General features: G+C 31.6%; 1 protein-coding gene across 7 annotated transcripts; it reads left to right on the top strand.

The window, feature by feature from the left end:
- Window positions 1–3,311: 3,311 nt before the first annotated feature.
- Window positions 3,312–11,614, top strand: LOC131954351 (putative gamma-glutamylcyclotransferase CG2811). Of its 7 annotated transcripts, XM_059317964.1 has the most exons (5): window positions 3,349–3,569; window positions 5,379–5,499; window positions 6,355–6,548; window positions 7,245–7,504; window positions 10,443–11,614. In XM_059317964.1, exons 3-5 carry the CDS (start codon window positions 6,357–6,359, stop codon window positions 10,537–10,539), a joined length of 549 nt encoding a protein of 182 aa, XP_059173947.1. In that variant the 5' UTR covers window positions 3,349–3,569; window positions 5,379–5,499; window positions 6,355–6,356; the 3' UTR covers window positions 10,540–11,614. The 7 variants fall into 7 exon arrangements, with proteins under 7 accessions (XP_059173950.1, XP_059173947.1, XP_059173952.1 ...); XM_059317967.1 differs by lacking the exons at window positions 3,349–3,569; window positions 5,379–5,499 and adding an exon at window positions 3,312–3,337; XM_059317969.1 differs by lacking the exon at window positions 5,379–5,499 and having other exon boundaries at window positions 3,349–3,555; window positions 6,353–6,548; window positions 8,873–11,614.
- The last annotated feature ends 447 nt before the right edge of the window (window positions 11,615–12,061 follow it).

The raw sequence follows: 12,061 nt of genomic DNA on the forward strand, positions 1-12,061 counted from the left end.
CCACAGGGTGCTCCCGGTCACATGCCCGCGTGGGCGGCGGAGGACACCGTGTTACAGTTTGCACCCCTGCCTCCTGTGCTGGACGCCCAATCAATTGACCCCAGCCGGAGGGAAATTCGTGTATATCCCGGATGTTTTAAGACCCCCTCCCCCCAGAACCCATCCCACGTTTAGTTTATCTTATACCAGAAATGTGTTATGGACAAAGGAAACCAACCAATTATCTAAGCTCCTTATCTTTAAAAACAAATGTGGGCGCCTGAGGGCGAATATATGTTAAGTTTATTTATTACAGAAACCTTCCCAACGTTTTATGGCGATTGGATAAAAGGTGTGGTAATGCATAAAAGACACACAGACACACATACTTTTATTTATATAGAGATATATGTTTACTTCAACCGGTGTCCGCATACTCCCCCTCCTAGAGGCTTCAAATGCCGTCCCCTCCCCGAGAAAAATGTCTGAAAGAAGCCTAGGGTGAAACTATACAGGATGAGTTAATAACTTGACGTAGGTCCCTATTTATGAACTTCAGAAAAAATTAACCACTAGTTTTTCTTCCAGACTTTTTTCTCCGGGAGGGGGGGCTTGAAGACACTGTTAACCACAGTGCAAGTTTCAAATGACACCTTTTCATTATCGACTGTGACGTTTGTGTCCAACGTTCAAAGAGCATCAGAGAATACGTTAATTTTTTTTTTTTAAATTACCATGCTTTATCTTTCAAAGTCATTTTAATGAGCTAATTAGCTTTTATCAGATTTGCAACTAGATTGTTAGTTATAGAGGTAGTTTTATAATACAAGGCGTTAATTTACACTATTTGCGGAAATTATTTACCTAACCCCCCCCCCCCCCCCCCCCCTCACTTTTCCCAGATCATGCCTACTCCACTGAGCATAACTGCTGGTTAACCCTTTATCTACTGACGGTACTTATAAGTACCACTTTAATTAAGAGCCTGTATAATTTTTAATTTAATACGAATGTTAAAAATTATTGATGTAATTAATAGTATTATCTCCCCTGAGTAGCCGGTAGTTGTAGGGATTGATGTACTTTGAAAATTTTTGGTATGGCGCCAATTTCAATGTCTTTCTGTATCGGTAGTTTACAATTGTTCTGTAACGTTCTCACACACGTTCCTGATTTCCTTTTGTTTTACCTTATTCTTGAAGTTTTCATCCCCAAATATTTTTTATTGGCATCTCCAATAGTCAGGCAAACGTGTTTAACTTCTAGTTATACAATTTTAATCAAATTGTCTTTGTATTAGATCGACGTTTACAAGTGGACTTATAAGTACCGTCAGGGCACGCGGACATTTTTTTAAGATTTTTAGGAAATGGCAGATTTTCGATGTGGAGTGACATAAATATTATTTTGATAATTAATTATCGAAATGTACTCAAAAAATGATATTTACACATTTATAAGAAGGTTAGCATATGGTTTACCTAAGAAATATTATAATTACATGTTAATTTCTAGTAGTAAAACAGTAACAAGAATAAAGGTAGCAGTTGAAGGCTCGTTTACTAGGTTTAGTATACTTCATTTGTATACCAAAGCCTAGTTCTAGTAGTAAGATTTAATTTGTTAGTTATATTTACTGCAATAAACTATCTTGCCTACAATAACTAGTATTTACGTAATGTATATCTGTAGACTAGTAATAGTCGACACTTCTGCATATAGTATAGATCTCTATGGTAAATTGTAATCCGTAACCAGGAAACAGTAGGCCACTTCGGCTATCCTAAACACATTGAGCTCACTTCTATTTATGAACTTTGCACTGTAGTGTAGACTTGTCATAACATTCTAGTAGGCTACAATTATACTAGTATTACTAGTAGTTGTGTACTGAATGACTAGGCTTTTGTTTGTTTATGCGGCTCATTGTAAGTAATAGCTATTGGAAGCTTCCAGCAAAAGCATGTTCAGTGCGGCAACCGTTGCTACACCAGAATGACCACAGACAAGAGAGGGAGCATGACATGTCGGCAACTTTTGCTGTGTTTGAGGTCTAAGATGTGTTCCGATAGAAAATCCAATAAAAATCGTACTCAAAATATACTTTTGTGCTGTATTTATATGTGAAAATTACAAAAAATGACGGTTATAATGATTGCCATGTTATTAGTTAATAAGTTGTATCGTTTGTTCCTGTTTCGTAAAAAAAATTTTTTTTGGAAAAAATGTCCTACATTCCTGACGGTACTTATAAGTACCACTATCTGTTTGGGCCATTAAAAATTTATTAAACGAAATTTCCTTTGACATATGCTTTAAATGTGCCATAAGCAATATGATAACACGTTGTTTAAGAAAAAATTTCATTCAGAACATAATTCCGTAAATAAAGGGTTAAAGCTCTAAGTTAGGACACGTTACACGGTCTGTAAGAAATTCCTGCTTCAAATAGTGCAAGCAAGTACAAATAGTCTCTCGGTTACTTTAAGGCAATCACGTGACTCACACAAATCGCAGTAAGTGGGATATTTTTTTATAGCGTCGTAAATGTGTTGTTAATATGTCTAAAGTATGTGTATGTGCGGATGGTGGGTAGACCTGCACGCAAAGCAAAATTATATGAGCTATTACTGCGTATCGATAAGCCGTACAATCAGTGGCGTCTCTAGGTCGGGTGCAAAGCTTCCCTAAAATCTTGTCTAAACTCTGTCTATATAGAGAATTTTAATCAATTCCTATTACAATTTATTAAAACAGTTGTCTAAAACGCGAAATAGCGTCTAAAATTAGTTTTCTAACATGGCTTTTTTATAATGCAAAAGTGTGACGTCGCACCATCTGACCCCCCCTCCCCCTCATCACACACCGTCACAAAATTACGGACCCCCCTCCCCCCTACGAGCGTGACGTCATTTATGGACGACCCCTTTTTTTTTATCTTGGTGTCACCCCCTAAATGGTGTCACCCGGTGCGGTCCGCCCCCCCCCTCGCTATGCCTCTTCGTACCATCAGTTGTTATTAATGCGTTGAGTTGAGTAGACTATCACATGGGGGGGGTCACCTTCCTCGAACAAAATAGAAACAAAAAAAAAGAAAAAAAAATATTTTAAAGAGCATAATCTAAATAGAAATTATACAATTTAAACCAGGGTCCCTTTCAGTAGGTAAATAATTGTTGACCATGTTGTTTTTTTTTCGATTTTTCTTATGTGACAACGTCAGCCACTTCATAAGAGGGGGGGGGGGGGTGTCCTCTTTTTAAAGTTTGACGCCATTTAGGGACGACCCCCTGGGGTCTAAACAGAATTGAAATTATCGATTGCTTTATACTTTACCGGAAGTGTGTTAATATTCCCTGTGAGTAACTAAAATACATGAATGAGTGGCCTAGATTCACTAGATTGTAATGTGATTGGCATCAGTGATCATTACAAGTTTTTAAATCTATTCTACATTTTATATTCTAGATCTACCTAGACCTATTTACGCTATATAATTTGGTTTGCAAAATATAATTCAGAAAATTTTAGTAGATCTCTAATACTTCGTCTGTCATTTTTAATAAACAGTCACAAACTGAGTCACAAAGGTAAGAAAGAGTGAAGTCACAGTGAAGTGAAAGTTCTGAAGAGTGACGAGTTTACTAAACTAAATAAATAAAGTAGTAAAGTAAAAGACAAAGTTTACTAGATCTACAAGTTTGGTTCAGTTTACTTACTCAGACTTACTGTTAGAATCTAGATCTAGATACTGTTTAGTTCACTAGTTCAGAAAGTTTAGTTAGTATATACTAAAACACACACAAATGTTAGGAGATGGGTAAAGTACACACACATGATACTATACTTTTGTTACGTATGCTGATAATTATAGTCAATGTGAACTCATGGTGAACCCGCGCGCATGCAGGGATTTTTCTCCCGCTGATGAACTGTATATGCTGATAGTTACATTTAGAATGTTTTTTAATTTTTACCTTTTCAAATTAAGACACATATCTAGATCTAATCCTAATGTTTTCTTAAAGTTTTTGTGTTTCGGTTGTGTTTGTAATAAAAAACGCTCAACCGGAGGTAAAGTCAAGCTGCGAATATAATATGCTAAAATGGAGTAATACCCATTGAATCATTGAATGGCTTATAAATAATAGAGCAAGACATATATAAAAATCTAAGTAGTTAGTAGAGTAAAGTAAATAGACTTGTTTACTAAATTACTTGATCAAGATCTATTCTTGGGCCTATTCAGAAGTCAGTAGCATAGTTTTAAAATTCAGTACATTGACCCAAGTGTGTGAACTGTGAGTGTACTGGCATAAAAATACTAGAATAAATCTACACTACATGACTACACTGATGTAACACTACACTTACTAAAACATGTGCACTGTACACTCACTGTGACTCAGCCAGTCACTGGTCGGGTAGAACAGTTTGTTATCATTAAGCCACCTACTAATAATTAATTGGCTAATTCGTTAGTTACTAATTAAAGTATTTCATGAGTGACCTAAACATTTTATTTTAAAAAAACATCCACACCAATAACTATTTGAAATAATCCTTGTTGTGTATAAAGTCATATGTTTAGCAGCTAAACTTTACCTTGTTAATTTTACACTTCACTTAAAATTTTAAGTCTAGTAAGGACAATTGAAGTTATGTGTTGGTTATCAGTTCATCTTAACTAAATCTTCATGTCATACACTTCATTCTCTGTAACTGTAAGACTAATAATCCAAGGGTTAATTGCCTAGCCTAGCTTTATCATTACATGAGTCCCGAACTCTAGTAATTGACTTAACCTAGCCCTAAGAAAATCTTTTTTTCTCTATATATTTCTATAAAGGCCCCTATATATTAACAAGAATCTTAATAATTGCCTTTGTTTAAAGTAAGCTAGTACACTAATTCATTGATCCTCACTCAGTGCTTATGAATATTTTTATTACACTTACTAGTAAGTTTTTAATGATACTGGTAACTTCTTACAAAACAGATCTTTTATCTGTTTTTTTGTGGGTATGTTTTGTGTTTGGAGTGAGTACTGCATCTTTTTCTGGTTTCTTGCTGATGTTCAAATTGTTTAAAAAGAATACAAGCATAATGTGTTATGTGAGAAGTACAAAGTTTCGATTGTCTTATCATTCCTTTTTTAAATTTAATATTGTCAATTTTTTGTAACAGCCTTTTTAAGTGATGTTACATTTCTTTGGATGTTACAAATTTATATTGCTAGTGATATACAAATGTGAAATTATGGTAAAATAATTAAAATATATTTAATTTGTTCGTTTATTTATATGAAAATTATAATCCAGTTACGTTTAGCTTGTGTTAGGGAGAAAATCATAAATGGACAGTATTATACACTTTTGACATGCATAATAATAATTTAGTGATCAACAGTAAGGAGCAAGTGATGGGCGTATGTGGAAGACTGTTTTCCCTGTCCCGGCTTTCGCTCCAGGTAAAAGGACGAATCATTTTGCAAGTCTTGTCAGAGGAACTTTAGTGAAAGTAAGTGACGAGAGAGAGAGTTGCTCTGGTAGATGAGTTACCTCTTTCATGAGTGGTGTAGTAGTGCATGGCAGTCTAATTCAAATTTCATACACAGTATGTGGCAGTCTCTTGCTATTTATAGTTAGCTTTTTTTTTTGTCCTTCACAGCTACTTAAAAAAAATATGGTTAACGAATGCTTCTTGTACATATGTATTAACAAACTGATAAGTCAAATAGATGCAGGTATATTTGTGCTGAGTATGTATTAAATTGTTGAGCTTCATTGTTTAAACTCTGAGCTCACACTAGCTATAATAATTATAATTATTTACTGTGTACATTTTGACCTACTAGAATTAATAGTGTTGATTGAAATAGAAATCTCATATTGTTAGTTTGACGCAACTTAACAAAAAGTAGATCAGTTAGAGCTATTTTGTTTTTTTCAAAAATCATATTGTAAAAGAAATTAAATAGCATGATACATAATTTTAATTGACTTAAAATTGTATTTCTTTTGCTGAAATTGTTAAAAAAATTGTTTATTTGATGATAACATTTGCATGATTGATAATATCCGCTTTTCCTTTGCACAACTAGAGTTGTATGATATAATATATATTTATGTCAAGACTAGTGTTAAAGTTGATGTTAAGACATGAAATGTTTTATATCTTTTTTATAGCACATTTTGTCCATTAATATTTATCAGCGGTATTTACTCTGGCTATAGTGGGTTAAGAAAGATTTTAAAAATGACTCATTTTTTAATGCCTGTACTGTTCGACCAAGAGTTAATTTTTTTAAACTTTTTTTTTTTTGGAAAATTTGTGTTGTGTTTGTTATTCAGTATTTTTTTTTATCTTACACAGGTATGGCCACAACACATCTTGTTTTCTCATATGGAACTTTGAAATCTGGTGAACCCAATTTTGAAGTAATGAACAACCCATCAAAAGGTAGATCAACATTTGTTGGCGTAGGAGAAACAGTTAAACGTTATCCATTAGTAGTTGCATCCCAGTACGCTGTACCTTTCCTACTGTTGGTTGAAGGGAAAGGAGAGGTAACTAAAACTGACAATTTTTTTATTTTTATTAATTCATGTTTTATTACCTTATTTTTTGTTTGTTTATAAGTTGCTATGCACTTGGGATATGCTACAGGGCAGTAGGTTCACAGTGTGTTCACATTATATCAACCATCAATCTACACTCCCCTGCTGTGATGTAATGTAGTGATTTGAAGATAAATCCAGACCAAAAACTACAGGACAGTGAAGCTAATAGTTTAATTAAATGACAGTAGGCCACTAAATTACAATTTACAGACCTGGTTTTTAACTCCATCTCATTAGGTACCCACTAAGATATGTACCTAGGGTTTATGTGATAATCATTTCTTGAAACCGGAGTTCAGGTAACAATTACATATTTGAAACAGGGTTCAGGTACCCATTAAGATATGTAACTAGGGTTTATGTGACAATCATTTCTTGGAACTAGAGTTCAGGTAACAATTATATATTTGAAACTGAGTTCAGGTACTCATTATGACTTTTACTTGGGATAAGGTACCCATTTTGGCTTTTAACAAGTATTGAATCCATATTACTGTAATCTTAAACTTCATTAACTGAAGTTTTATACGAGATCTTTTGTTTTAAAGATTTATTCTTTTACTTTGCTAATAAACCATTTTTAAGTGCTGCTCAGAATTATCATAGGACATCTTATAATTTTAAATTTATTTTGCTCTACAGAATGTACAAGGTGAAATATATGAAGTTGACGAGCCTAAGTTAGCCTCCCTTGATGAACTAGAATGTCATCCAGACTTTTACCACAGAAAAAAGACAGAAATCCTCATGTACGAGGACAGCCAGGGCAACAGCATCGAGCCACCAGAGATCAAGGAATGCTGGGTGTACTTCCTCCCTCGCTACAAGCCAGAGATGATTGACCTCCCCTATTTAAAAAAGTACAACTCCATCTCATCAGATCACCCGCCATATGTAGCCAGGTACAAACGAGCTGGACCCTTACAGGAATTAATTTTACCTAGTTGATGTTAGCGTGTGCTTATGTTTCATGCCATAAGGTCTAAAGTCATATATATATATATATATATATATATATATATATATATATATATATATATATATATATACATTTAAAATGACTTAATTTAAAGTTGATAGAAATAGCTGTATTAACGCAGACAAACTGAACAGGTTTTAAAGCAGAAAAAAAGTTATGAATCGTTACATTTCCTTAACTGGCATTTTAGGTAAATGTTTGAAATTGTAATTAAAAATTTTGTTGTGAGACATTCCAGTGGTATTGCGTGTGCTTGTAGTGTTCCATGCAAAGCTCTGAATAAAGGACATGGCTCTACGATAGCTTTGTTGGTTTCCAAATGTGAACATATATTGTTTTGAAAATATTTAAGTTGCCCGATCCCACATTTTATGGTGTCTCTACTAAATTATAAGACTAGAACTCTTTTGCAAAGAAGGTTTAGATACCTTCACAGCTGCAGCAAGCCTAATCATTAGAATTTAAATTCCCTAATGCCCTAATAAAGGACAGCTTTTTTAAAGATTTATAGTAGTCTGCTTGATCCATGTAACCCGTATGTTTTGTTCAATAATACTTGGACTGCAGCCAAATATAACAGCATGATATATTCTACTCCCAGAATGTTATTTTGTCAAATAAAAGATTAATACAATTTTAATAATCTATTTTTTTTGGAGAATTAGTTTTCATTATTAGCTGATTCAATTATTTTTATTTGTGAGAACCACTTATGTTAAAAATTAATTTAAAGTTAACTCGTTCTTAAGTTGTTGTTTTTTTTTAAATTATTTTTAATAGCTCAATTCTCCTTATATCTGTTTTTTTTTTTAAGTTCCATTTTTTTTTTAAATTTAAAATTCATTTAAAGTTTATATTCAATAAAAAGAAAATTATTAATTCAATCTAAATAAACTGCAAGGTGAATTTTAAAATTTTTAAAATTACTTCTGCATTAAGTTAAACAACCAGTTTCTCTACCTTTAAAAAAAATTTGACTGAACTTTTTCGTGTTGCCTATTGCTTACACCACCACAGATATTTTGTTTGGTAGAATATTTACTTAACAGCGTTTTTGTTTAGTAGAATATTTACTTAACAGCGTTTTTGTTTAGTAGAATATTTACTTAACAGTGTTTTTGTTTATTGGAATATTTACTTAACAGTGATACCTTACACAGCATGAGGATATATTATTGATATTACTAATTTTAATACACTCAGGAATATTGAACCTATTTCACTGTTTGTTGTGATAATTAGACAATGCATTATTTACACCAGTAATTTATTCTTTTAACATCTATTTCAGTGAGACACTAAGTTGTGTGGACGATATATGATGTAGTTTTAGTGGCATGGAACTCAAGAACATACCCCCTGCATCTGTGTTAAATTTTTATATTTTAACCTAAACCAAAACTAAACCTTTATGCATTGTGCATTTTCATCTAATTTGGCTACTTTGTATTTTTGTTTTTGAAATTTAGTTGAGGGTATAAGCATTAAAACAAAACAAAAAACCTAATCTAGCTTCAATGTCAAAGTGTGAACAAATACTATGCATTTTCTTTGTGAAACTTTTAGAAGAAAAATAGATCTATTTATTACAATAGTTTTAAATATTTTGATTTCCATTACAAAATAAAAAATTCTGCCTCATAAAATGTAAACTAAGTAACCAATGTTAATCTGCATGAAAATGTTTGATCCCATGGTACAAGTTAATTCAAACTCTTTGTTAATTTGACTTTAAAATTTAAAAAAAACTCATCAGAATAGCCAATTTACTACCTCTTATATATTATATTCAAGAAATACATGTATAATTTAAATGTGAAAAGTGCTCAAGTATTTAAAACCTTTTTTTGTTGTAATTTGTGATTTTTTTAAAATAGTAATTTGACTAATTTGCATTTATACTATTTACTTAGCAACTTTTTAAAATGTTATTCCAATTTACAAATATTTTTGTTTATCAGAAAAGACATAATTGAGTTTAGGTTGTGATGCATGTAAACTTAGGTTAAAAACTAACTTTTAAAAATGCATGTCACTTGTCATATTAATTAACTATTATTTGATGGAATGATGTTATACAGTATTTCATTAACAAATGATTATTTACTTATTCATTTTTATCCTGTCTGTTTGTGTATCAAACTAATCACATGTTAAAAGCAGACTTTTTATTTTTAGTCTATACTTATGATTCTTTACATTATAGTGCTTTTACTTAATTTAGTCAATTCTATCCCGTGACTTTCAGTATGTTAGAAAACTGTTAGGTTATTGCATAAGATTATCATACAAATGTTTGTGACTTGTGGGCGTAATAGTCACATCTTATTGACATGCTGGTTATGGTTTTAGATACTGAACATTGCTCTGTCAGTAATGATGTTGAAGAAAAAAAAATTAATTTTCAACTTTACTGGCAGGAGAAGACAATCTGTCAACTGTCCTCATGGTGTGAGTAGTGTACCCTGACTAAAAATGATTAATTCTATTATACACTGTTGTTTTATTTTATTTTTTAAAACATTCTTCTGTACAATTGTTTTCATAAAGCTCTAATTTTTAAAAAATGTTTACTATTTTAAAGTTGTAAACATTCTAAAAAATGTATTATTCAAATGTCGATAATCTGTTGCAATAATATTCTTATATTTAAAAATATATTTACAAAATTTGAAATTTTTAGAAATTCTATTATTTGAATTTGTTTTTCTAGTTATATTTATTTCACAATTTTCTTTTTATACAACTGAATTTAATCTGCAAGTTGCTAGTTTATTTGTTGTAGCCAAATCCATAAAAACTACGTTACTAAAAGTTTGTTGTTCTTCTTTTTCCCCACTATTTAACAACTATCAACACAGCAGCAATGAGGAGACAGACTTGTGCCTCATCATGGAACTCCTTCACTCGCCAAGAGAAGACGGCACCGACAAGATAAAGAGGACGGAGAAGCCATGACACGCCAGGCTTTGAAACACCCAGATGAAAGTTAACATGCATTGGTTCTTCCATGGTTCCAATCTTACCCAGTTGTGGCTCCTCTCTTGAGACAAACAAAAAGAAGTAAAGAAGTCAATAAATGTTTAGCTTTATAATTTTTAAGTTAAATCTAGTGGATCTCTGGGCGGGGGAATGTTACATTTTAGCTGTTTATTTTTTTTTAAATTATGACATAAATTTAAACTTATGTTTTTAATAAAAAATTATTTTGAAAATGTATTTTTACCTAAAAATTTCTAGAACAAATATTATGGCAACTATCTGTCTATTACTATAGTAACTTACCAGCCATGCTAAGAACCTATGATATTATTAGTAAGGTTTCAGATTCATATGACACCCCATTATTCATGGTTGGTAGTTGCAGATTGAATGAATTGTTAGGTAGAAGTAGAAGCTTTATACTATTATAAATTGAATTTTAGAGAAAAAATTAATTCTTTGTGCATTAATTTGTTTTTCCTTTTTTTTTTGTCTTGAAAAAAAAATGAAGTTACATCCTAAGTTAAATTATTTTCGGTTAATATCTTTTTTTTTAAAAATTTGTTTTAAAAGATAAACTCAAATTTTTATAACTCAATCTAGTTCGATTTTAATAAGAAGTTACAATTTATATTAAGTTTGATTATTAAAATTAACTCAATGACAATGAATGTATTAAGTTAGTTAATCTATTTTAGAAATAAAATATTAAACTTTTACTTGGATATGCTTTATGTAAAAATTTGAAACTTAAAGAGGTTTTAGTCAATTAATTTTTTTTCATGGTTATTTATTTATCTAACAATCTTCAGCATTTTTCCATTAGTACAGTCTGCAGCCTACGTTTAAAACATTGTTTTTTAACTGTAAACAAAGTAGGTCACATGATTGCATGACTGTACTGGAATTGTCCTCAGCCTCAATGTTGGAATATCCTGTACATAATTCAGATGGATTGTATTTCTTTTAACGGACTGATGAACAAACAAAATAACAAATGTATGAACGTTTACTTTGCAAAATCGCCAACAAAATTTTCATATACATTAACATAAAATGAGTTGTTGCTTTTTTAACTTTGTGTTGTGTTACATGTTTGTTGATGTTTTGTTTTGTTTTTTTTATTTTGCTTATGTTGGTTGGTTAAAAATGTGTTCACTACTGTTGAGTGTTATAGTTTACATATTTATTTGATGGGGTGTTACCTGAGAAAAAAATCAACATTAACAATTGTAAATGCGACGACCTTTTTTTTCTAATTTTTAATATAAAAAGTAGCTTAATTTCTGTTAAATAGGTTTAATTAATCACTTCAATTGCAAGGAATAGTCTTACCTCTGCCCATCCACCCCCACATAGAACCCCAAAATTACAGATATTTCATAACAATTGTAAACATAAATACATACAGTCTGTGTTAATGATGTTATAAATATGCGGAAACAATGATTAACCACACCCCACCTTGCCCTCATCCTGTTAATCCTGCCCATGCCAC

This window comes from Physella acuta, unplaced genomic scaffold (assembly GCF_028476545.2).
Source record: "Physella acuta isolate Inbredline_101_S28 unplaced genomic scaffold, ASM2847654v3 ptg000991l, whole genome shotgun sequence".
NCBI classification, from domain to species: Eukaryota; Metazoa; Mollusca; class Gastropoda; family Physidae; genus Physella; species Physella acuta.

Bases quoted from the DNA above. Each gene is read 5' to 3' on its own strand.
- LOC131954351 (XM_059317967.1), top strand. From the start codon at position 6,357: ATGGCCACAACACATCTTGTTTTCTCATATGGAACTTTGAAATCTGGT. The intron at 6,549-7,244 runs GTAACTAAAACT...TTTGCTCTACAG, and splicing joins TGGTTGAAGGGAAAGGAGAG to AATGTACAAGGTGAAATATA. The intron at 7,505-10,442 runs GTACAAACGAGC...CTATCAACACAG, and splicing joins CACCCGCCATATGTAGCCAG to CAGCAATGAGGAGACAGACT.